Consider the following 27,911-nt stretch of genomic DNA (forward strand, 5'->3'; position numbering starts at 1 on the left):
AAAAAAATTATTAAAAAATTAAAAAAAAAGTAAACCATAATTTTTTTAGAAAAAATATTTTTTAATTCTCACTACATAAGAAAAAGAAAAGAAACAAAACTAATATTTTTGCAAAATTTAAATTAGTTATTCTTTTATTAATTTTGGGAATTAGTGTTTAAACACACAGGTCAAAAGTATTTAATAGTATTATTTATCAATATTAAATTATTTTTAGAAAACAAATATTTCTAATTATTATATTCAACATTTATTTTACATTAATTTTTAATATTTATGATTAGTGATTAGAAAATTTATTTATTTTTGGTTATTAAATAGAAAAGAATAAAAAAAAAGTTTTATATATCATATAAAATATTAACTCTCAAACGCGTGAATTAATTAACATAAAATTATGTGATACGGAATGTTGAGTTTTGATATTTGAATATGTAACTCCATTAAATACAATTTTTCTCTTGTAACCAAAACAAGGCTTTGAGTGAGAAGTTTGGGTGGTGACCCGCTAACAAGTCATCTTGGCATGAGAGGTTTTTTTTAATGTTTCTCTCAACTTCGTCTCCTTTTAAAAGAGGAGAATTCAAAATTGAAGTCTAAAGTAGAATAATAAAATTATGAACCAAAAACAAATATCTCACTCCCTCTTTCCTACTCTCCAATTACACACGACACACCAACTTTGTACCACCAACAGCATCTTTCGCAAATTGCATTGCACTCGTAGATACGATTGTGACATTTGCTTGATGGCCAACGTTTTGAGCAGAAACTTGTTTCTATTCATAATTTTTATTTTATAATTAGGAGTTAAGAAAAAGACAGAAATAATAAAATAAAACGGGGTAACACAATAAAAGAGATGAAAAGATAAATTGTAAATAAATATTTTATACTATCGTTTAATCTTATATAAATATTATCATAAGTTTAGACCTTAAATATTATATTTATCTTGTTTTTTTTAATTATTGAAAACTATAAATTATGAGAGAGAAATTAAATAAGATGTAAAACTTACCAAATTATGTAATTTTTAATAAATTTAATCAATAAAAAAGTGTTAAAAATATATTACTAACATTTTTCTTATTAAAAATTATAGCAAATGCTTTTTTAATTAAGAAACTATAGATAAAAAATTTCATAATTTTTAATTAATTTCTTAACCATATCCTTGATACATTAATTAATAAAACCTATAAACATTGGCTATTTGCATTAAAAAAAACCATACACAATTATTGACACAATCTAAGATATAATTTATAACTAATACACACACTGAACAAAACAATAAAAAAGATTAGTACTAATGCATAAAATTCACTGTATACCTACCCAAATCCAAAAGAGAACTAGTCGTAAGTTCTAAAACATAACGAATTTTATTATTTAAACATATAAATTCTGAATATATACTTACATCCCATATCTTTATTTTTATTCATTTATTTTATTTACAAAATTTGATATTTAACTTAATGATATATTTAAATATATTTTTATAGGAATTGATAATTAAATAAATTTAATATTTTTTTACATTTATAAATACTTATTAAATCTACTATTTATTTATAATATAATATATCTATTAGATGAGTTGCTTCAAGTATTTTTATTAATAATTGTCTCAATATAAATCCTCCATCTTTCTGCCTCAGACCTTTGCCACAACAAACAGCAACAGCTACCTCCTCCATTCTTCATTTCCATTACCAAAAAGAAAACACCAAACTCTCTATAACCATAACCATGTCAATGGCAACAACATCCCCTCACACCGGCCTCTTCCAAAACCGCACCAAACCTTCTTTTCCTTTCTCTTCTTCCTCCTTCAAGTTCAAACCCACATCCATCAAATGCGCCACCCAACTCCACACCCAAGCTCCGCCCCTCACCCACTCCCAAGATCGCGTCTTCAACTTCGCCGCCGGCCCCGCCACCCTCCCGGAAAACGTCCTCCTCCGCGCCCAATCCGAGCTCTACAACTGGCACGGATCTGGCATGAGCGTCATGGAGATGAGCCACCGCGGCAAAGAGTTTCTCTCCATAATCCAAAAGGCCGAATCGGATCTCCGCGCCCTCCTCCAGATCCCTCCGGAATACTCCGTCCTCTTCCTCCAGGGCGGCGCCACCTCCCAGTTTGCCGCCGTCCCCCTCAACCTCTGCTCCTCCCCCGACTCCGCCGTCGACTACGTCGTCACCGGCTCCTGGAGCGACAAGGCCGCCAAGGAGGCGCAGAAGTACTGCAAGCCCACCGTGATCTGGTCTGGGAAACCCGAAAAGTACACAAAGATCCCATCTTTTCACGATTTGGAGCAGAACAACAATTCTGGGTATCTTCATATCTGTGCCAATGAGACCATCCATGGGGTGGAGTTCAAGGACTACCCTGTTCCCAAGAGTGGTGTTTTGGTTGCTGATATGTCCTCAAATTTCTGCTCCAAGCCTGTGGATGTGTCAAGGTTTGGGGTTATCTATGCTGGGGCCCAGAAGAATGTGGGGCCCTCTGGTGTCACCATTGTGATCATCAGAAAGGACCTCATTGGGAATGCACAGGGTGTCACACCTGTGATGTTTGATTACAAGATCCATGATGAGAACGATTCACTCTACAACACCCCTCCTTGCTATGGGATTTACATGTGTGGGTTGGTGTTTGAGGACTTGTTGGAGCAAGGTGGGTTGGGGGAGGTTGAGAGGAGGAACAAGAAGAAAGCTGAGATTCTCTACAGTGCAATTGATGGGAGCAAAGGGTTTTATAAGTGCCCTGTTGAGAAGTCTGTGAGGTCTTTGATGAATGTGCCTTTCACTTTGGAGAAATCAGAGCTGGAGGGTGAGTTTATCAAGGAGGCTGCTAAGGAGAAGATGGTGCAGCTCAAGGGACATAGGTCAGTGGGAGGTATGAGGGCTTCTATTTACAATGCCATGCCTTTGGCTGGGGTTGAGAAGTTGGTGGCTTTCATGAAGGATTTTCAGGCCAGGCATGCTTAAGAGCCTAATGGAGTAACCTCAATCTGAATCAAATACTTGCATTGTATAAACCTATTGCTATTGCATCCAAGTTGGGGGCGTGTTCGTCTAGTCACAGTATTAGGCAGAGCAGACACTGCTTAGGTGCATTAGCTTTTTATGTTGAAAGTATTTGTCTGGTATGCAGAAAGGGTCACAATCTCTTTCAGTTTTTTGCTTTCTTTAGTTAGGTATCTTAGCTGTCTTTTTTTTTTAAACTTTCTTTTGCCATATTTCATATTCAAATTTGGGTCGGCAGGTAGTGTTTTCATTGGGCTTTACCGTTGTCGATCACAAGTGAAGTAGTTTAGTTTTTGATTTATTGAAATACCCTCTCCTATTACTACTACAAGTTTGTATGGATTTTGAGTCCCATGTGATATTTTACTGGATGTACCAGGTAGTACATTCTCAATAAATTGAATGAGGATGAAAATTGAACTACTGCTGTGGATCTGTGGCAAATTCTCTACGAATTTCAAATCCCATGATTTAACGCTACAAAGGTTGAGGGGAGGAAAAGTTATTGTATGTGTGTATGTATCTGTGGTGTTCTTTGGGCATTGAATTTGAATCAATCCGAATTTTCAATCAGCTTGATGTTTTTTCTTAAGAGTTCTAACTTCTATCTTGTAATAAGTTTTGAATTTAATTTTTGATTTTATTATTCAAGAGATTCCAATTCTCAACTTTTCGGCTCTTTCGAGTGTCAGCTTGCTGCTTAACCACGCCATCAAGTTATCAGCTATTCTAGCAAGGGGAGGGACCAGAATGATAAGTTCTACTTCTACCCAAAATTGTTGATTATATTAAATTAAGTTACACCCACGCTCTCAATTTCATTGCTACTCACTTTTACCCTTCCAACTTTCAATAGAATCAAACACTCCCTTAGGGGCTGTTTGGTTTAAGGAGATGAATCACCTGAAAGTAATTGCAATTGATTTGGGATGAAAGTTTTGATGAAGGTGTTTGATGGAGGTCAATGTAGATGAATGTTTTGAAAAAAAAAAATGTGGATTGAAAGCGAGTAAAAGTTCTAGCTACCGAGGATTGCACAATGCACTATATAATAAGTTGTCAAGATTGACCTTAAGAATACCCTCGTGCTTTTTTGCATCCGTAATCAATTATCAACATAATCAATTATGCATACATTGAAACTTTTGAATTTGGTTAAGTTGGTCTCGCCTTAGTAGGATAATTGATTATGTAATTTACATATGTTAATTTTTTTGGTTAATTAAATTATAGTCCCTCAAGTTTTTTTAGCTTTCAATTTTTAGTTTTTCAAAAAAAAATATAATTAACAACTTTTAGTCCTTTATTAATTTTTTGTTATCACTTTTATTCCCTCTAATTTTTTCTCATTTTAGTCCCTCATTTATTAATAACATAAATGGTTAATTAAGTTTTTAATCCCTTGAATTTTTTAGCTTCTAATTTTTAATCCCTTAATTTTTTTTGACAACTTTTAGTCTATTAATTTTCTATCATCACTTTTAGTCTTTCTAAAAAATTTTATCCATGTTTAGTCTTATTTATTTTTATTTCTCAAAATTAGTCTCAAATATAAAATGAATAAAGACTAAAAATGGACTAAACAGGAATAAATTTTGAGTAATAAAAATAAAGGGATTAAAAATGAGCAAAAAATTGAGGGACTAAAAATACTGACAAAAAATTAATGAAAAATTAAAAATTGTCAAACAAAGTTTAAAGGACTAAAAGTTGGAATTTGAAAATTTTGAGGGACTGAAGATCTAATTAACTGTAAAATAAACGAGGAACTGAGGCAAAAAAGTGACTAGTTTTGAGTAACAAAAATAAAAAAAAGGGTTAAAATGGACAAAAATGTAGAGGGACTAAAAATACTAGCAAAAAATTGATAAAGAATTAAAAAAATGTCAAAATAATTTGAAGGGTTAAAAATTGAAATATGGAAAATTCGAGGGACTAAAAATATAATTAATTTATTATTTTAAAAAAATCCATCTTAACTGAAATTGAATTGAACGTTTGTTTATAATGGATGTACAAATGATATTTTGGTTAATCATTATTTTTCTACTTTCTTTTTTTATTATTTACCTAATCACTTTAATTCAAATTTTTAATCTTTTTACACTTTCTTTCATCTCCACCAAAACATTTTATTTTTCCTTCTCTTTCATCTCTTTTCATTCTTTACACTTTTGTCCCATTTCATCTCTTTTGATCCTTCAGTACCTATCATAACCTTAGCCTTTCTCTCCTGAATATGCATCCCCATGTTATTATCACAACAACCATTTCACACTAGTCTTCTTTTATGTTTATTTGTATACTTAACTTCTTAACTATGTATCTTTTTTAATTTACTTTCCTTTCTATCTTTTTCTATAAATTGATCAATCGCAAGTTTTTTTTAAAAAAAATAGTTAAAAAATAATTTTATATCATAATTTAAATTGTTACTTATAAATCTAAAATATGATTTATATACTTAAAATAATTATTTAGTGATATTTTAAGTATATTTAGTTATTTATTATAACTTTTAGTTATATAAAAAAACAAATATTGATCTTGTGTAATACATAAAATAAAATTTTAGGTTAAATAAAATATAAAAAATATTATAAAGAAAAAATATTTAAAATTATAAAAATCTTCATCAACATATTTGATTTAAAAGAATTTGAATATTTCTAGTATTTTTGACATCCAAGGTTTTCAGTATTCATAATCAAGGAAAACAACTATGTCGGCATAGACATCGATCTGTCCGCAACTAACTTGTCTTAATTTTTAGACTTTGTTACCTTTGTACCGTCATCTATGTGAAAAGATAAATATATGTAATATTTTAAAGATAAATATATGTAATATTTTAATTTATCATCAATCGTTAAATTGATATTATCCTTACTGAAAAAAAATGATATTATCCTTTAACGAAAAAAATTAAGTTGTTGAGTGTTTCATGTCATGGATTCACCGCACATATTATATAAACATGATTGAATTAATCATCCATCTATTCATATTTCATCATCTAAAAAGAAAAAAAAATGGATATAATTAAATGAATAGTCTCTAGCTCTATCATTAATCCAAAACACAGACTCAACTATCTGCCAATATATATAAAAGGTTATTTCCGGATTAAACAGAATATTCAGAGGAGATGATTTTATATATAGAGAGAAAGAGATATTTTTTTTTTATCGTTATGCGGAAAAAGTCTTAAATATATTTAAGATCTATCATAAATAAATGATTAAATTTATTATAAGTTTCTAATAATTTTTTGTGTTATTTTAAGTTTTAGATACAATAGATTTTTATTATAGGAAATTGGATCGGAAAACATAAGAAAATTGGATTTGATACTAAATATAAAATAGATATCAGTATAAAAATAGATAATTTAAAACAAAATCAATTTAAATATGAAAAAGGTACTCTAGGAGGATTTTTTTGTCTTTTCCTATAGTTTCATTTTTAATCTTTTTTATTTGTGCCGAAATAGGAATATTCTAAAAATATCAATAAAACAATCTTTTTAATCACTTTCTGAAAAATCTTATATCTTAGTTCTTATCATAATATTTTATTGCATATCATAGGTAGTGAAAAAAATAAAAAGAGAGGGAGTTTGAGATGTATTACCTTACAAATTAATATTCTCAACAATAATATCACACTATCATTTAATTAATGACATAAAATTAAAATAAAAATTTTAATATATCATGAATTTAAAATAAAAAATTTATGAGACTCAAAATAAAATTTAATCATAATTTATCAAAGACCTTAAATATATTTAAGTTCAAAATTAAATTAATTATAGCTTTAACCTTTGTAATAACAAAAGATTACAAAGTATACTAGATTTTAAATTCATGGATCCGTTTAAATTAATTATACAAGTTTTTACAAGTATACCATATTTTAAATCTATGTAAATGTTTAAATTAATTTTACACTTTTTATATTTATATTTAGTAGTACTTTTTAAGATATAAGTTTATAAATAAGGTTATTAATGTTAAAATACTTAGTGTGATATTAAAATTGAGAAATGTGATTAATTATATTTTTAATGGAGCATACTATCCGGCAAAAAAAAAATGAAGCATATCTTGAAATATTAAGGCTTAAATGTAATTATGATTCCTTTATTTTGTTAGATTCATAATTTAATTTGATTTTTCTATTTTAAAATTGGGATATTTGATCTTCTTATTTTAAAAATTACACAATTTTAATCATTTCATTTTAAAGTAGTGACATTTAGTCTTCTTATTTTAGAAATTTTGGTGAAATTTTCAATTTTGTCTACTTTTTATTTTATTTTAGTCTAGTTGAGCCCTAAACCTAACATATTTATTTAAGGTATAATTAATAAATGATTTAATTAATTACAAAATAAGATATAAAATAAATAAAACATAGAAAAAAAATTAAACATTAAATCAAAATGGTAGATTTTCCAAAATACTTGATAAAAAATTGTGAATTTTTTAAAATATGAAACTAAATGTTTGTATTTTAAAATAAGAGACACAAAATATTAATTTTTAAAAATAAGATGATCAAATGTTTCAATTTTAAAATAGATAGATCAAAATTATGTATTGAATAAAATAGAGGGATCAAAATTAAATTTAAGTCAAATATTGACTATTATAAAGTTTAAGTTTTGATCAATAATTGGGTATTTCTTTATTTTCATTCTTAATTATAATAAAATATTGTATCTGTCAAAAAATATATTGCAATTTTGAATTTCACTAATCTTTCATTCATTTATAATAAGATATGTTGGATTGAGGGCATTTCTCGTCAAGCATATCCGTTAGCTGATATTGATGTAGGCTTTGGCCATTTCTTTATCTGAATAGAATAGTCAGCTTTAATTTAAGCCAATTTTTTTTATAAAATTCTTACGTGTAATTATTACTGTTAATAAAATGTATTTTCACAAGTAAATTAAAAAAAAATATACTTATATATGAATATAATAATTTATTTCTTATTTTTTATACGTAACTATTAATTAAAATGAAATATTATAAATTATTATAAATTTATTTACTTATTTATAAAATTAATATATTTAATTATTATTATCCATGAAATATTTTTAATTCAACACCAACTAGTCTTAAAGAAAATAAATTTTAGCATAACTAGTAATATAATATTTAATTTTATTATTTAATATTAAAGTTATCAAAATTATGTAATAAGAAAATTAATTTGAGTAATTTAATTATTTCTTAAATATAATTTTGTTCGTTTGATTGATTTTAATCAACGACTAGTGTTAAGTTAAATTTGAGTTTCGACCAATGACTATGAACATTTGTTTTAAGGATATTGACATTGACTACTTATTTTAATAATTAAAAAAAAGTTAAATTAATATATTTAACAACTAAACTAAAAAATAATCTAATGAGTTGACGCAACTCTATAAAGTTTTATTATTTTGATGAATGAAAATAATTTATTTAGGAAGAAAATTTATATTTGATGTTTATCATATGTAAATTTTCTTAAATTAATGACAAATATACACTTGAGCGAAGATTAATTTTTTATGTAATAGGTCAGGAAGATATATATATATATATATATATATATATATATATATATATATATATATATATATATATAATATTACCATTTATGAAATAAAAAATAATGTTACCTATTTTATTTTAAATTAGTATATGTAATAATATTTTGGGTCATTATGATATTGGTGCAAAATATATAACAATTTTGTTGATTTTTTTATAGAAAGAACTTAAATTTGATATCTTATTTAGGAGACCAAATCTAATACTACCAAGACTAATGATTTGTTGGTGTTTAATTAATAATATAATATTTTTAATATTACCACTTCACATTAAAACTATTAAAATTAATATTTAATTATCAAAATCATATAATAAATAGTATCAATGTGAGAATTTTAATTCTACATTAAATAGTAGATCCATTAAATCTAATTAAATATGATCAACAGACTATTATAAACATGAAATGGACTCCTGATGTTTGAAGTCTCTTTTACCTTGTGTGTGTGAATTAGACCACTTTGATTGTAAGATTAAATATTTGTGAGTCCGATTTTTTGTAGGCTAATTGCTGACCTATTTATTAATTGAACCAACCTTTATTGGTTAAACTCTTTTTTTTATATCTTGTATATCAATTAGCATTTATATATTTATAATAATTTAATAAAGTTCATAACAAATGTTTCCTGTCCTTAAACTTTATTCTTATTTTTTAGGGGTTTGTTAACTTTCACCCACTTATTTTTTAAATAAAAGAAATAAGTTAGAAAATTATAATTATAGATATTCTTAAAATACACTCAGCTTTAACTTGCTAACTTACTCCTAAAAAGAATGGAGTGTATGTTAACAAATATGCATATATGATTTAGTAACTTATACTCACCTATTTTTAGATGAAATAAGTTAATAAATTATAATTATAAATTTTCTTAAAATACATTAAATGTAACTTGCTAACTTATTCATTCTAAAAAAATAAGTAAGGGTAAATTAACAAACTCCTATTTTTTATTGGAAAGATCTAGCCTAACATAAACAATTTAATGCAAGTAATTAAAAGCTAAAAAAAATTGCAAGAGCATACCTTAATCTAGTCTAAATGAAGATCAAACGATCCATTGGCAGCCTAGATATATCACATTAATTAATTAATCAAATTCTGGGTTGAGGATCTCATTAAGATTAGATTTAATTTTAAAGATTAGATTTAATTTTTTTAAAAAGAATCATATTGTATCTCGAATGAGTTGAATCCATTCTAAGAGGGTTAATAACTTGACATATTTTGACAACTATATTCATGAAATCTTTCAATTTCATTAGATAATAGCGATTTCTACTGCAGTGCAAGAAGTGTACTTTTTAATTTGAGTAAAAAAAAGTAAATTAAATCAAAATATGGAATAAAAGCCCTTAAAATTACAAATGATGTAACATAAATCAAATTCAAATAAATCTAAAATACAGAGATTATAATACAAAATATCTAAACTTTATAGAGCTGCGTCAACTCATTAGATTATAATACAAAAAAAAGCACATCCTATCAAAGGAATAAGCCATTAAAAAATATCATATTTTTAAATAAATAAAAAACGATAATGATGGTGGAGAAAAGGCAAATTTGCATATACTTGAAGTCAAGTAAAAAAATATCAAACAATAACTGCACACAAAAAACCGAGAAGCAAATGTTAAGAGTTTCATTCTATGTACGTATATTAGTTAGATGTGTTGTTAAGACTTCCATGTGTACAAGCTATAATTAATATACATAAATGTCAGAATAATTAACTCTGACAAGATGACTCACATGAAAGAAGACATAACAACAAATCTAATACAAAATTAACTTGTTATTTTACAGTAGCATTAAAGTAAGTTATACAAAGATGTGTATTATGTATATATAGTTTAATTAATCATAAAATATCACCATGCATGAGTCAATTAAATTAATTTTTTTTAATTCAAACTTGAGGATCTTATAATAAATTTTATATTTTATTTTGATTTTCAATTTAATGTTTTATTAAAAGATAACGTTATTCCTAATCTCGTAGCTTTAGTGAGTCCCCTCACTCACTATTACCTCTCGCCACCAACCATAGTCCACGATGACAAAAAATTGTTAAACTGCAAAATTGTCTTTCATGGATTTGCTGCGCCCACAACCCTATCTTCCTTCACCATTTGCCGCAATGAAACACCAGCGCCCAAACCCCAACCATGGCACCCTCATCGCTTTCTATCTGCTCCGCAACATCATGGAGAATGTGGTAGATGACGATGGTGTTAAGGCAGCGGAGTTTCTGCTTAAGGAGCGCCGAAAGGGATGAGGGTGAACAAAGGGGGGTGTTAGGGTTCGGTGGCAAGGCAACAATGAGTGAGAGGACCCACGAAGGCTACGATATTTATATGACTGAAATTATAATATTGTTTCCCTCACTATATATAATGTTTAGAGAAGAAAAAGTTAGAAAGAAAATACAAAAACAGGCAAAATTTTCATGTTACCTTTTGCATGGCATGGGTTAATTACCATCTAGTTCTTGAGTCAATTATGTGACAATCATTTCATATTGTTGCATTGTAATAAGATTGTTCGTCTGTTTAGTGACTATGTTATCAAAATTACACAATGTGTTCTTGGTTTTTTGGTTGTATTATTGTCATGAATTTCATTAGGTTGTAATTAATGTGTGAATTTTTAAATTTTTTTATAGTAACATACACTAATTATTTTTTAAATTTTGTAAAATTGTACAAATTCTTCTTATTTTTTTAACATCCCCTGCACTAATCCTCCTTATTTTTTAAAATATACACAAACATGACGAGTGCCACTGTAGGGATCGGAAGTGCTTCATATGGTTTGAGGTGGATCACGAGTAACAACTGTTGTTAGTTGTTATTAGAATTCAATCCATAACTTTTTCTCTCATTCTTCCTTCAACCTTTAAATCTTTATCCACGAAATTAATTTTATAACTCTGGTAACATCCACTTTATTTATGTTGTTTAAGACCATTCTGAAATATAAATGCTTTTGAAAAATTTGCTCACTTATAAATTAATTCGCTTAATTTGATGACTGAAGACATTTTTCCATAAGGTTTGGTAGGTATATCCAAACTTGAGTCCCGCAGGCCACATTCAATTACTAATTATGATGGAATGATACACATGGAAACCATAACAATAAAGCTAATAAATATAAAATAAAACATGGTAACTAGAGGATTAATGTAAATTCAAGAAAAACATAAAAAAAGTGTCTCGTATTTATGAGGGGACACATGTGGTATTTGAATAAGGTAGAGGGGTAATCTAGTTAATCAAATAAGGCTAACATATGTTTTAGGTTATCATAAATTAAAAAATTATGTTTGTTTTTTAATAAATTTTTTTCCCAACATTGAATTTATAATAAAATAATAATTTTTATTTTTAATTTTTAATATTTCTTAATCCATAATAAATTAATGAATTTTATATTTATTTTTTAATAAATTTTGTTATTTATAATTAGTCGTGCCAAATATTAAAAATAAAATTATTATTTTATTAGCAACTCAATGAAAAAAAATTATTAGCTACATCTATAAAATGAGAGAGTTGCGATTTCTATCTGTCTAATTGTGTGAGATTTTAAATGAATTAAAGATTTTATTGTTTCATGAATATGTGTTTGTTCATGAAAAGGTACATGTATAAACAGTTGTCTTCTTCATAAAAAATGGGTCTATCGTTCGTATCTGTATCATGAATTTTTTGAAAGGCTATCGTTAATTTGCAAAAAATTCCAGAATTACCAATTCTGACGAGATCATGAATCTAATATAAATAGAATGAAACTCATAACATTTGCATTTTCCATTTTTTGTGCCGTTATAGTTTGACTTGACTTCTCAAGTACCAGCTATTATTTAAATACAAATTTGCTTTTTCTGCACCATCATTATGTTTTTTTAAAAAAATTTGGTATCTTTTTAACTGTTTATTCCTTTTAATTCAAAGTTTTTTTTTATATTTATCTATAAATTAAATTTCAATTAATTTTTTAAAAAGATTATATCAGGAGAATTATGGGGAGACAAAAATATTTAATAAAACATTTAAAATTATAGATGACTTGACTAAAACATTCTGACCAGATGCAAAAAATATTACTAATTTACAAGCTATAATTAATATACAAAATTGACCTTAATTAAAAGAATTATATCTGAAAAATTATGGGGAGACAAATTATTTAATAAAACCTTTAAAGTTATAAATGACTTGACCTAAAACATTCTGACCAGATGCAAAAATATTAATTTACAAGCTATAGTTAATATGCAAAAAATTCATAATAGCTAATTTTGACAAGATGATACACATGGAAGCCATAAAAAAAGTCTAAACAAAAATTATATTATAAATAGATAAGTAATTATATCAATCTTTTTAAAAAGATAAATAACCGCTTAATTTATCAAATATTAAAGTAACATTATTTTTTAACAAATTTAAAAACATATATACATTCATCATTCAAAAACGAAAAAGATATAGAGATCATCATATTAATTAATCATCTTGATTTCGATCTTTAATCAGAAAAGAAAATTGTTTTCCTATATAAAGGCTTTATCTGTATGCAGAGTCTGCACCTAGAATTCTAAGGAGAAGATTTTTTTCTTTCTTTCACAAACAAAGAATTAGTCATGACTTCAATCTTTGTACATGCAGCTAAGCTTTACAAGTATATATATAAGAAGTATATAAGAGAAAATAAAAGACAAAGTTGAGTATTATCTTGTTTTATTTATCATATTTACGGTATTCTTTTGCATGGCGTACGCAGAACGAAGTAAACCACAACGCTACTCCTCAGCGTGTCGAGGGTTAAGATGAATCAACACGCCACGTTGTTGCCTGGTGATATTTTCAAATTTTCCATTAGGGTTCATCTCAATACTGCACCTGATCCAACACTCTTGTTATACTCTCCCTCTCAAACCGTACCTTAATTGTCATAGCTTCTTGCACGAGGGTAAACTCTTGCAGACACTGTTATCTCGCATAAACTTTTTCATTGATTCTATTGAAGAAATAACAGAAGGGGTCATATCTTGTGTTCAAGAACTGTTTCAAGTTGATGGTTTTGCTTCTACGCCTCCTCCTTCTCCTTTGGAATCTCAAACACGAAGAGATCCCTTTATTGTTTGAAATGACCATCATTGATACTGGCTTGTTTCGGAATGATTCCGGCATCTGAGGAAGCCATCAACATGTCATGTGACATCAACCATATATGTATTGTGGCGGCGTTGGCTGCAAACTAATCATGTGTGTCACATGTGTCCTAATCCTTTGCCAACCCTTAAAAACTAAAACTCATTAGGATCGATGGTCCAGTGACGGGGAGAGAGTTTGGATACCTAGTTTGTGTGAAGTTTTAATTTCAAACCTCGTAGTTGTATTAAAAAACAACCCTCAAGTACATGCAAAGATATTATATGAGAGATATTTATTTTGGTTGAATAATATTTTTTTTGTAATATAATGGTTCATTTCCTGCCAAGTGTGAAGTTTTTTGGTCTTCCAGTTTGTTGTAGTTTTGCTTTTCTCTCTCTCATTTTTTTCAAACAACAAAGAGAGAGAGACTCAATGCAAGAATGAAAAGAAGTGAGGTGAAACTTTTTTATAATTCAAATAAACAAAGTTTCTTTGCCTATTTGGTTGTGGATCTCAGGATCTTGAAAGTTTGAATTAGGATAACATGTGCATGATTACTTGATTCGACAGCAAAACAAGAGGTATAGTAGACTTTCATGGCAGGGTTGTAACAAGCAATGTAAAGACTAAAATGTTCTTAAATTGATGAAGTTTGATGTAATTCAAAAGTCAAATTGAAAAATTAATAATCAAATAAATTAAAAACCAAATAAATCAAAATAGTCTCTTTTATTGAATTCTGATTTTTTGTGATTTTAAAAATTGTTTCAATCCAATCCTAAACAAATTTATATATATAATTTTGTTTATGAAATTATTATACTACTCATATTTGTACAAGTACCGTGTTCTTATATATAAATCATGCCTGGGGGAGGGGTTAGATTGCACGGGGTCTTATAGAACTAATCATTTACTCTATGTCTGAATGTAATATATGTGTGAATATGGAATTGTAATTTTAGAAAACGTGAGATTTTTATTTTTTTTTATGGTCGAAAACGTGAGATTATTCTAAGCAATAATTTATAATTTTGACTGTTTTATAACTTATGATGAGATATTGTAAATATTTTAGATAAGTTTTTTCTTATATTATTATGCATTCGATTTAATTGGTTTTAATACTATATTTAAATCGAGCTAAACTAAATTACTTTATTTTTATGATTTAATTGGTTTTAATACTATATCTAAGTCTATTCAAACTACACTATTATCCCTCCTAGTAAATAGCATTAGTATAGAAGATTTGAGGTTAAAAATCTTAGCATTACAGAGGGAAAAATCGCTTTATCTCAGGATACCAAATTCCTTGGTTATATGCCGATGGCTGTATGATGTTTACCTTTTCAATTTAGATGTATACTAATAATTGTTTATAACAAAGTCGATCTAGAGTGATGTTAATGTTATTATAAATTTGGTTTCACGATATACCTTGTACGTGATATCAACAATTTCAAACGATATAACTTTATAAGTATATATTTAAATTTATAAAATCCAATGCTAAATATTATACATATAATTCACCATGAGATCAGATACAGTAAAGTCATTGATAATAAGTGAAATTTCAATTTTGCCGGGCTTATGGATTGTGAATCTCTAACTGGTTCATAAGATTTTATTTTAATTTAAAAAGAAATATATTTTACGAATTAATGGTCTAAGCATGAATCGAACATGTGACTTTCACATTATTAATACGACGCTCTTCATTATATATAACACTAAAATTTCTAACGTATATTTAATTTATCTGTAAATTTACATAATAAATTTTGTGACAATTAATTTTTATCTAATGTATACGTTAATAACCTAAAAGTCACATGTTAAGGATTGACAATACGTAAGTCTCATACAATTATACAGATTGAAAATCCGTATCAATTTTATGAAAAGACAAAATTGAAATTGCACAATGTTATGCTTGAGTGTACTAACAATTTGAATGATGGGCAAAGAAAAATCCTTATTTTATTTGAGTCATAAGAGGAGGGGAATGGATTGGGGGAGAGGAAGGGGTTGTGAATTTTTTAAATCAGGATTCCAATCCTGCACATTGTCAGGTAGCACATTTAGTTTGTGTGTGTGGTTTTACCCGTGTCAATGCTTATATACTTTGTATAATTTCAATTAATTAAATTATAACTAAATTCAGCTTTTGTCTGTGACAGTTTTACGGTGTCATTGCTTATAAACTCTGTAAAACTTCATTAAATTATAACTAAATAGCGTATCTACGAACACATTTTATTTATTTGTTTTCCATCATATCAGAAATTTGGCACTCACCTAATCTTTCCACAAGAATATCAATTGCTTACAATATCAATCAACAGTAATTTACTTAGAAGCAGTTCAAGAGAGCCTGCAGCATCAATCTGTTACACTATGTCACTATCTCCGATAATTAAGCAGTAAACCAGACCAGAATGAGCAGCTCATAACACCTTAACTGGCCTGTAATAACAATACAGTTCCGACCAATCAAAATTCGATAAACAATTTCTAATGAACCAATGAAAAAGCAAATCTTCATGAAAACTCAGTGATACTAAAAATGCCTTATGATTATTTGCAAACATGAACTCAAAAGGACACTTCTCATTCCTTTGGCATTGCCAATTGAAAAATCATATAAAGACATGATACAATTTTCTAGTAATATTTTGTGACTCGACATATTCAATGGTAAAAAATGAACTATATCTTTGGCTAAATAACAGGCAGAACATCCCGTGAATTCTCCCTCCCTGTTGTGGTATTTGTTGTACATTACTCTTGATGTTTCTTTACACTTGCATGGAACAATTGCTGTTGTAACCAAGATCCCCCCGCCATCCCCCTTCTAATTTACAGATACAAACCTGCTTTCTCAGTAACAGTGACTAAATAAACATACTCCTAGAGCTGGATGGAAGAAGCAGACATTCTAACAGCAACAACAAAATTCGCCAGCACTCCCATTTATGCCATTAAGAAAATGTGAATCTTGAGAAAAGCGATAGGCCAGATCCTGAAGTATCGCTTGCAGGATTTGGTGGTGGAACATCTGTGGAGTTGTGATATGCCTGTTGACACTTCTGTATCTGCACTCACGATTAAATTGCAGAGAATTGTTTCCTTTTCAGTCATCAACAACTTATGGTTTAAAAATAATTTACTTATATTCTGTTAGCCACTGAAAGAAATTTCTGTATCATAAAAACAATTTAGAAATACCTTTTGACTTTTCTGAGAGATGTCTTTTTGATTATATCAGAAAAATTACGGGGAAACTAAAGAATTACATAGCAGGATAACATTTTGAGCATGAAACATACTGTTTGAGCCATTACTTTAGTGACCATCTAATTAAATGCTTGAACATATGAAATTCTCTTAACAGAACATGTTTAAAATTTCTAAGGTTGCTGACGTTGTACTCATGGATGAGTGTTTGTCTCAGTGCAGCATATTCACAGTCTTAGCCAAATCTTTTTCTGGAAGTCAAAATTACTTCAAAGTGATTTCTAATGAAAACACTTAATTTTAACTTTTGAGATGTAAAAGCATCGTATAGAGTGCACCTCTTTGAACAAGTTCATTCCTCCCTCATTAAGTCTTAAGGATGCAAAGTAGAAGATGACAAAATTACCTCTTCTGGACTAAACTGAAGCAGCATTCCAATAACTGGTAGCAATACCTCAACTTCACCTGGTCAAAGAAAATATTTACATTAACTAGCTTCTCAATCTAGTTAATAAATGTAACGAGATTGAAAAAAAGAATCTCTTCATTTTGTTTTTGAAATTCATACCAGTCTCAAGCAGCTTTAAGATAACATTTTTCAAATATGTCATATCAACACCTTCCCTTTTCTTTGATCTTTCCATACTGCGAAGCTCATCCTTTAACATTGCCTCCTACAGTTAGAATATTTGAAATTCATGAGCCTAGGTTTGCACAAGAAAAAAACAACGAAAGTCTTAACTTTTTCCTTTGTCAAGGGAATCTATATCCAAATGTAAAATCACATAATAAATTTCAGTTTTAAATAAACCTAGAAAATTAGTCCTGCAATTAACGAAACAATCATTGACCTTGTAGAGCCACTTGTGACATTTTTTCAGATGGAAATACAATTCCAAAATTTTAACACGTATAAACCTGTTGGCTGTGGAGACGATTCTCACGTTCAAGCTCCTCAATTTCTTCCTAAAATAGCAACATTATATTATATAGTATTACAAAAGAAAAGGTAGATGGCCCGATGGGGGATATGAGATAGATATTCTAAAAATATCAAAGACATACTTGAAGAGCTAAAATATGGCGCTGTGACAGTGCTAGCTCTTCCTCTCTTTGGGCTTGTTGTCTAGCCAAAATCTGAATTGTGACAAAATATAAAAAAAATGAAATGAAGGAATCTCAAAAGTCTACTAAATAGATGAAAGAGTCTGAAAGAAATAGTTTTGTATATTTTGAATAAAAAATCTCTCAACTTCCACCCCCCCCCCCCCCCACCCCACACACCAAAAAAGAGATAGTGAGGTCAAGATGACACAACTAAAACAGTTGTACAACCCTAACATATTGCTATGCACTACTTTCAAAATAGAAAAAAAGAATCTCTACAATATTACAGAGATAAATGATTTAAACTGAAAATTGAGAATGAAAAGTGCTATACCAGAATTTGCTGTTCTGCTGCTGAGGGGCTTAAATTTGTTGAATCCAATTTATGCATGGCTGTACATAACAGTTGAATAAAGAAATGTCACTTACCACCCCTAAATGTTTTACTTGTGAAAGCATTTAGCAACAATGTAAAAAATATTCATAACCATGAAGAGATACTTCAAAGAAACTTTACAAGAGGAACAACTACTGTCATACTATAAATAAATTAGTACCTGTTGTATAATTATCATTCTGATCGACCTGACAGCATTGTGAAACCAGCAGATAAATATGCCAGACCATGGAAATTAAAAGTATATGACCAATCTCTTAACTCTCATGATATTGAAAAAGCAGATAAAAACATACTGGTGGTCTTGATTGAAGAGACTGACGAAGATTCTTATTTTCATCTATAAGTCTGGATATTTCATAGTCTTTCTCCTCAATCATTCTATCAGCAAGATCATGAAATGAAGCATGTTCTTCCTAGAAGTTATAGATTCAGTTAGCACGAGAGACAGGGAAAAACACTATTTGAGGTGGGGGGAATGGGGAGTCCAAGCTAAGGTTTAAGGATTTGAAGCTTACCTTCAGTTTTTTACATCGCTGTTTGAACTCTTCCAATTCCTTTTGCATATCTTTTGTAGCAGTAGCTTCATTTTCAGCCTTCATTGCCTCGCATCTGACTGCAAAGTTTGATTGAAGTTAAAATATATACCAAATTCAGACAGATAGGAGAATCAAAGAAGTATAAGATATAAGCAATTATTTAACCAAGTAGCAGAGTGTATTACTTCTCCATGTTTCTTCTACATTTTGAAGACTTAGTCCCCATTCCTCTTTCTCTTTTAGGTGTTTAACATTAGCTGAGTCAAGCTTTATTTCAAAGCTCCTTATCTGTTGCTTGACATTTTCAAGGGCTGTGTCTCTGAAATTAATAAAATGAGAGGTTTTGACTGCTCCACACTCAACAGGAAGAAATGCAATTACAGTAGTGTATCCAATTTTTTACCCAAACCATAGCACAACACAAAATCAGTTACTAGTGATTCATCTTTTCCTTCCAGTTATATGTTATAATTATCTAGTATTCAAAATCAGGCAGACAAGCCCATATAGATTTGTCAATAAATATGGCACCTTTCTGCAATCTCTTTCTCATGATTAGCCATAGCAGATTGAAGATCTTGAAGAACTCTATCCCTTTCTTCTGTTATTGATAATACTTCATTTTCCACCTCCTGGAGAAAATTAAGGATGCAATTGGTGATTAATTTATATACACTACTCAAACAACGTCTTCTACAAAATACTGATCAAATATACTCTCAGAGTTTCCTCTAGAGCTTTGAGTTGTTCAGAATCTTTAGCAGCAGCCAGCTCAGCATCCTTCTTTTGAAGAAGTGCATGTGCACGAACTTTGTATGAAGAAAATTCCTTCTCAAGAGAGCTGATCTGCAGTGGTACAAAAACCCATGTCAAACAGCAGACATGTATTGTAAATGATGTGTCTAGTCTTTGTATGTTTTGTTGCCAAGAGACTAATCAACAATCATTCAAGGATGTGGATTGAATACAAGCCATATTTCCGTAAACACTTGTGCCTATATGTTGTAAATGATGTTTTGTTATGAAATATAGAGATAAAAATATCAGATTCTCTTAAGTACTAACCGTCTTGTCAACCTAGTAGTGCCTATACTATGTAAAAACATACCAACAAAAACTTTAAACTGTATCAAGTTACTATTACAATACAGAACAATAACAGATACACCTCAGAAACAGGGTTCTCTCCTACAACAGGGATTCTGTATGACATTACATTATCACACACCATACTTTCTAATGAAAATAAGAAAATATGCTGATGCTCCACAAGAACTGTTTGACACTCTTTAAGCTACAAGAAAAAGCTATAGAGCAACACAATTTAATTAGTTTAATTTTCTACCAGCTAATTAGTAACAAGTTTAATTAGAACCTCTTCTTTGGCAGCCAACAATTCGGCATCTCTCATATTGAGGATTCTTGTTTGGGTGGATACCTCTGATTCCAGCTGACCTGACCATTGTCAAAAGCATAAATATGTATATTAAAATGAATATGAGAAAGCTTACAAAAGGATTAATATGTACTTCTTATTTTTGCTACTTCAACTTCTGCACGTATGCAGTTGCTCTCTGCAATTTCAAGTTTTGCTTTAAGTGCCTGAGAAGCAGTCTCCCAGCTTTCCCTTTCTTTTTCCTGAACACACCACAGCTCAAGATTAAAGCAACCATATAACAAAACAATCCGGTAATAAGTTCAGTAACAATAAGATCTCCAAATTTCTAAACATTCCAAATTCTCTTCAAATACTCATCCTTGTTGCCTATGCCAAAACCAAGTTTTGCAAAAGACCCCCAGAGGGCTAAAACCACATTTTTCTTCCATGTATAAAGGGAAAGAATATTGATGACAATTATTACATTTAATTAACATATGAAAAAATTGAAAACCATTCTCAGCAAGATAAATAATAGAAGAATTTTATTAAGTGATTTAAACATCTAAAACAAGTGTTTCAGTTAACTATGGCAACTTCATTCTTGATTGTACAAGCATAATTTTAGGGGAAAACTCAACCCAAAAAGTTAGATAAGGAAATCATTCTTCCATGTCAACAAATGTAATACAGAAGTCAATGCATCATTTAAAATTGCATAAACATGATCATTTGTGATTAATGAATTTACAATTTGAGATGCTTCCACATTTACAAGACATGAAAGTTGATGAGTAGAATAAGTGACAAAAATTCCACTCAAATAGTTCTGTAGTCAGTTATTCAGCAGATTCATATTGTCTATAGGTACATAGACATAATAGTTGCCTAACAAGATGTTACAAATAACAAGATAGCGTCATTTTCTAAAACAAGTCACATATATGTACTTTCTGCCTGTTTTATCTTATATTAATTTTAAAATTGAATTTATGCATTACTGAACTGATTTTCTGCACAGTTTAACTGTCAGATATATGCATAATATCACAACAAACATTCTGGGTTAAGGAAAAGGAAGAGAAACCCAACAACAGTGGAACACTAATTTACACATTCTGAAGTCAGGACCATACATGCTCCTCTTTTAGGTGAGAAAGCTCCCCTTTCACACTTTCCACAGCTGCTCTGAGTCGTGCAGCTTCTCCTGTTGATGCCGCTTCCATCTCTGCAATTCTGGATTCTTTTTCTGCAACTAGAACCTGGAGGCATTAGTGGATTAAGCAAGGTCAGGCCATCAGCTGGAAACTTCTAACATGTTCAGGACCACATTTACTTATATTATATATGAACCGACTGGAAACTGGAGACATGTCCAAATAAAAACTTTTATTCTTCTATAACAATTCATTTAATTATTACCTATAAAATTAGTGCATTGACTGCAAACTTAATATTCAGAGAGAATTTAAATAATTATATTTGTTATATATGTGCTTTATTTTATATGAAATGTTGAATTTAAATTTAAGTCAAATATTCAAGATAAAAACATGCTACACACTAACACAAATTTATATGAAATGTCTAAGAATAAGAAACCCATCAGCTGATGCAGCTCATCCTCAAATGTCTCCAATCAGATTAATTCAAGGCCTAATAACAGTTTGAAAGTAAAGCCTGAACCTTTTCAAAATTAGATTGGTTGGTGGTTTCAGATCCAAAATCCATTTATAAATGGTCTGGTTACCTTGGCCATGGCAGACCTCTATTTAAAAGTAGAGCTAAACATAAACTAAAAAAGACAGCCATATATGAATAATCATTAAGATCTGGTTATCAACGCCCCTTTAACCATCTCATGGAACACAATTTTCAACTCAGCAGCATCTTTTCCCCTGTCTTGAACCACATCAAGTATGGAAAAAAGCTCATGATCATTGAACTCACCTGCAGTGAAGAAATGGATTCAGTTGCCTTACTTCTGTCAGACAATGCATCATTAAGTTGAGCCTCCAAACTCTGTATATTCTGCAGAAACAAACATTGTGTTGAAGCCAAAGCACAACTAGATTCTAAATACACAGTACAGATTATATAGAATATAACCTTTTATTCAGTAAAAGAAATTCGAAGAGGGATGAAAGAATACACAAGGATATGGTGTCCTCCTAAAAGATAAACTATGAAAACAGTCAACCAAAAATGCTAGAGTTCATGTACCTTTTGATGTTTAGCTGAGAGCTCAGCTAGTGCCGCTTGCCTTTTTTCTTCAGCAGCCTGAAGCAACCCTCTCATATCTTCCAACATCTGAGTCATCAATTTTGTTCAAGGAACATAGTTATATATAACAACTTTTAAATGATGTGCTTCCAAATAACAGAAATACACAAGTTTCATGACACAGTTATTACTGCAGACAAAAGTTACAACAATAGGCCTTTAAAATATCATAAAAAGTCATGAAAAATATCTGAGAGAAGTCATAAAAGGTGTTTGAATCGGAGAGGACAAAAACACATAAAGCAAACACTTAAAGTTGGACAAAGAAAGATTTCATTTCTAAAATGTTGTCTTGTCACATTAGAGGATCCCAATGGACTCAGTCCGGAACACCATTTAAAGGAATGGAGTAGACATATTAATATATTTTGGCCTAAATGTAAATCTGTGCTTGAGAAACAAGTTGGCTATAAAATCTACTTTGCTATGTATTAACTAGTCACATGCAAAGAATCAATTGTTTAGTTTACAGCCATAAATAGAGTATGGAGTTAAGTTGTATATGCAAACATCTGCATGAGACAAACTTATAATCAGACGTCAGAAAGAAAAAACATTAAATAAACATATAAGAGATCCAAATCAAATAAACACTTCAACAATGAAAATGAACAAATCATTTGTACCTGTTCCTTTTCTACAACTGATTGTTGCAATGCCTCAATAGCACTCTCTTTAGGTTGCAATGAACGCCTTAAATCTTCAATGGTATCTCGAAGACTGGGAAACATAGATTTTTACATCAATAATAACAAATTAGGTAATGTTAGTTAAAATTTGCTTATACTTGAGACCAAGACACAAGGTTTTTTTTGTGTATATTCGAGACCAGAAGGAGTATTATAGTATATGTATAACAAACATTACTAGAGAATAACTAATCAATAAGGCACACTGAACCCAACCTATAAGAAGACAAAAAAACACTACCTCCCGTGTGTGCAGTTGTGTGTTTCTTTTCTCCATATTTCATAATTAAAATTTGAAATAAAAAGTAAAGCCAGTCATGCATGAATAAAGAAGAAAGGGGAGAAATAAAGGGCGGTATAAGTTGTAGTGATTTGATCATTGCAGCACAAATAACCTTTAATGAGGTTTGGATGAACTATTATAGTCACAACTTATTATTATACATATCAGTCCTAAAATACAAGATAATTGAGAACATAGCTTCTCCTGACACCAACTACAGATACACAAGTTTCCAATTAATGAATGTACTCATCAATCGTCATGATGAAAAGTAAATTAGTGGGCTTACTTGTTGTTTGCACTTCTTAGTTGTTGTCTGTCAACATCCATGGCTTTCAATGCCTCATTTGCTTGCTTCCTAGTGCGCTCTAATTCTTGTTGCAATGCTGACTGTTGGGATGATGCTCGCTCTGCAATTTCATTCACCTCAGAGAAGCGGGCCTCAAGATCATCTTTTTCCTACAAATGAAATTTCTCAAACAAAAAATTAGACTCACGCCAACATAAAAACATACAATAATCCAATGAAGTGCCTCTAGAGAGTAAGTTGCTTCAATGGGTGGTTTTTTTGAAGCACTGAACAAGAACTTCCTGACTTATTTTGTGCTTGTATAAGAATTCTGGGGTCCAGGGCTCATCATTAGAAGACAGACAATTTACTCTAATTACAAAATTTTGATCATAAGAGATAGGAATAATACCATTTAAACAAACTACTAATGTGGCTACACTGGACAATTTTTTTGGGGGGGAAAGACTTTATGATCAGGAGTTTGAGTACAGTTTATGATTAAAGACTATGTAAGTAGTAGCACTTCAAAGAAAATGTAGACAACATCAGCATGAAAAAATAAAAAAGAAGAAAAGGATATAGCAAAAATTCACCTTTTGAACTTCTTGAATGCGCTGTTTTGCTCGTTTGTGAAGCCTATTAAACTTGGAATCAAGTTCAAGGTACTTCTCTTCACGCTCTTTTACTTCTTGGTCTAACTTCGTTTGAGCTACACAAAAAAACAATGCAATGCATTCATTCTAAGGAAGATAAAGCCATCTAGAGCAATATTAATTCTCTTTTGCCTGTATGATTTCAGGAGCCACTAAACATATTGTTTAATGTTTATATATATATATATATATATATATATATATATGTCATTCTTAAACTCCAAGAGGAAAAATAACCCAATCTGTAGATGAAGGAATTGGTTTTAGAGATGAGCTGGCTTCCATACAAGAAAATAAGTAATCATACAAATGGCAATATTTAATGTAAGTCAAATTTGTTCATTTATGATTGATGAATCGCTTTCACTGTTTCATATAGGCAACAAAATCATAACCAGACCTTCTGCAAGCTTTTCAGAGAGCTCTTGGGCCTTTGCTTCTGCCTCTGAGTAAGCCGTTTGAAGATGCTTCAAAGCCTCTTCTGATGCAATTCTTGTTTGTTTTTCTTCCAGAAATTCTTTATTTAACAATTGTATCTTATCCTTTAGTTCTTTCACAATGTCAGATTCCCCATCTTCCAAGCCACCAACTCCTTTCTGTATATTAGAGTCACTATGTACACTGTCTACATTTTTAAATCCCTCAAACTGGGACTTCAAGAAGTCATTCTGAAACCTGAGGTCCATAACCATTTGTAGAAGCTGATCATGAGTATCAGCAGGACCTTGATTGCCATCAGACAAACCATTTTCCAATATAAGATTTCCGTTGCTTCCATCTTCATTATGATGAGTCACATCAGGAAAATTCTCCTCAGATCTAGCAGAATCTTCTGCGTGAGTATCCATCATTCCACCAGTATCCCCTTCACCAGATGCAATCAACCTCTTGCAGCACAAGTCTGACCAGCATAAGCTGCAATTGGGCACAGTCAATAGCCATGAACCCACAATGTTATATGAGATACAGAGAGAAATTTTCAACCAGGCATTGATTCACAATAAAGCCACTTAGCATCTTAACTTAAAGATTAAAATGGATAACATCAACACACGTGTTTTTAAAAACTTCAATCACAAACAACTCCAAAGGCAAATCGAGAATTAAAATTTTTCAATTACTTTCAATTCAACTTCAAAATGCTACACACATGAGAATCCATAAAACCGAATCAATCACATGATTTTTCACGAGAAGCAATAAACATGTTACGTAATCAGCTAGAGAGAATCCATAACAGAGCTCAATTTTGGTGGCATCTGATTCTCTTCCTCAAAACCTTGTGATGCATTTAATGGAATTTGAATTCAACGAGAAACCAATAGCATCATTGAATTGGGAGAAATATTCAAGAGCATTTTAATTGAATATACCTGAGTGTGGGGAAACTGTGCTGCAGAACGAAAGTGGAAGAGAAATCAGCAAATAAACGAGCTTAATCGATTTGAACGCGGGAAGTGCCGGTGGAGGTGGGATCGGTGGCGGAATGGATCTCACGCCGGCGTGCACGGTAAGGAGAGTAGAAAACGCTGCCGTTTCCGAATGTCCCAGACAGTCTTACGAACTGGGAAAGAGGATTTGGATCCAGCATAATGATGTAATATTTTGATTTAGCGAGGGTATTTGAGTAATCTTGCCCGTATTTTTCTAAAAAAATTAATTAAAGAATAAATATATTTAAATTTGGAATTTAGAATTTGGAAAAAACTTAATATCAGATGTTGAAGTTAATTTTAAGCGTTTAAAAATGATAAAATTTAGATTAAAATATATTTATCACCTTTTTATGTTTTTAATAAAAATTATAATTGCTATATAAAATAAATAAATTATTACTTTTAAATACTCAAAATCCTTTTTATTGTTACAAGGAGAAGCAAGTTCTAAAAGAAAAGGTTTATGATAAATGGAAACAGTATACTTCAAATTATATAAAACGTTGCGTTTCAATCATATATCTTAGTCCATCTATTTTTACATTTGTTCCGTGCTTGAAGTAATTGTGATTTTAATTTTTATAGTTTTTCATAGTGTTTTCCACCATTTGCTTACTAGACTATTGGCCGTGTAGAGATAAGTTATATCTATTTCCTAACCAAACAAAAACAGATGTTAGACTTATTAAAAAATATTTAGGTTAATATAATTTTGTTCCTTATAACTTAGTAATATTTTATTTTTATTATTGTAAAAAAATTGACTTAGTTATTATAAATTATATTTATTTTATCTTTCATCTGTATTGTTTGTTTTTTGTAATAAAAAAATGATGACATCACATTATGATAATGTCATCCAATCATGTTTACACATAATATCATATCATTATTCATTTATAAATTAAAATTAAAACAAACATAATTTACAATTACGAAAATAAAAAAAATGACATTTTAAATTTATGTCTCAAATTAAATATTGAAATAAAGGTTTAAATATTAAAATAGAGCTTCAAATTAAATATTTAAATTCATAATTTGAATAATGTGATACACTTAATATTATCAAGCTTTTCTAAATTTCTATTATGAAAAATTACCTATCACCATAGTTATTTTGTCACCACCATTATTACATTGTCATTTTTTACCACCACCATCACTACATTGTTGTGCCCATCATTAGTGTTATCATTGTTGCTTCCGTGCATTTTTTTATTATCATTGACAATACTATTTTGATTATTGTAACTATCATCACCATCATTATTATTATTGTCATTTTCACTACTTGAAGGAGAAAAATTAAAAGACACTGGAGAAAAGAGAGATAAGAGAAAGAGTTTGAAGGTAGAAGAAGTATAAAGATTGAGATGAGGATAAATTAATATTTTAGTATTTATTTGATTTTAATATGTAATTAAAAACTTAAATATTTTTTCTCCTATATACAAATATGTTATTTTTTAGTTTTAATTCTTATACATTATATTTGTTTTGATTTATATCCTTGTAAGTTAATGATAATGTGGCATACCATGTTAAGGTGACATGATGACACCATCATCTTTTGGCACATCATTATTCTTGTAACAAAAACTAATAATAAGAATGAAAAATAAAACAAACATAACTTATAATGATTAAAGCAAAAAAAATATTTTACAAGAACAAAAAATAAAATAACAATAAATTACATAAATAAAAAATATATTTAAACCAAAATTTTAATATAAAATAAACCTTTAGATAGACCTATAAGTCAAATCATATTATCAA

General features: G+C 29.6%; 2 protein-coding genes across 3 annotated transcripts; one reads left to right on the top strand and one right to left on the bottom strand.

The window, feature by feature from the left end:
* Positions 1-1,637: 1,637 nt before the first annotated feature.
* LOC114419293 (phosphoserine aminotransferase 1, chloroplastic-like) lies at positions 1,638-3,464 on the top strand. Its single transcript, XM_028384942.1, has one exon. It carries the CDS (start codon positions 1,759-1,761, stop codon positions 2,998-3,000), a length of 1,242 nt encoding a protein of 413 aa, XP_028240743.1. The 5' UTR covers positions 1,638-1,758; the 3' UTR covers positions 3,001-3,464.
* A 12,911-nt stretch (positions 3,465-16,375) lies between these two features.
* LOC114419300 (protein GRIP-like) lies at positions 16,376-26,272 on the bottom strand. 2 transcript variants are annotated; one of them, XR_003668233.1, is made up of 22 exons: positions 26,067-26,272; positions 25,094-25,608; positions 24,634-24,749; positions 24,038-24,207; positions 23,403-23,496; positions 22,717-22,803; positions 22,444-22,524; positions 21,630-21,755; positions 20,645-20,753; positions 20,491-20,570; positions 19,833-19,961; positions 19,647-19,747; positions 19,301-19,434; positions 19,095-19,192; positions 18,873-18,992; positions 18,737-18,764; positions 18,514-18,572; positions 18,138-18,209; positions 17,924-18,038; positions 17,641-17,746; positions 17,479-17,537; positions 16,376-16,930 (listed from the first exon to the last, which is right to left on the bottom strand). XR_003668233.1 is itself a non-coding variant. In XM_028384953.1 (22 exons), the coding sequence occupies exons 2-22, from the start codon at positions 25,542-25,544 to the stop codon at positions 16,817-16,819; spliced, it is 2,382 nt and encodes a 793-aa protein (XP_028240754.1). In that variant the 5' UTR covers positions 25,545-25,608; positions 26,067-26,272; the 3' UTR covers positions 16,376-16,816. The 2 variants fall into 2 exon arrangements, 1 of the variants encoding a protein (XP_028240754.1); XM_028384953.1 differs by having other exon boundaries at positions 17,991-18,038.
* Between the last annotated feature and the right edge of the window lie 1,639 nt (positions 26,273-27,911).

This window comes from Glycine soja, chromosome 1 (assembly GCF_004193775.1).
Source record: "Glycine soja cultivar W05 chromosome 1, ASM419377v2, whole genome shotgun sequence".
NCBI classification, from domain to species: domain Eukaryota; kingdom Viridiplantae; phylum Streptophyta; class Magnoliopsida; order Fabales; family Fabaceae; genus Glycine; species Glycine soja.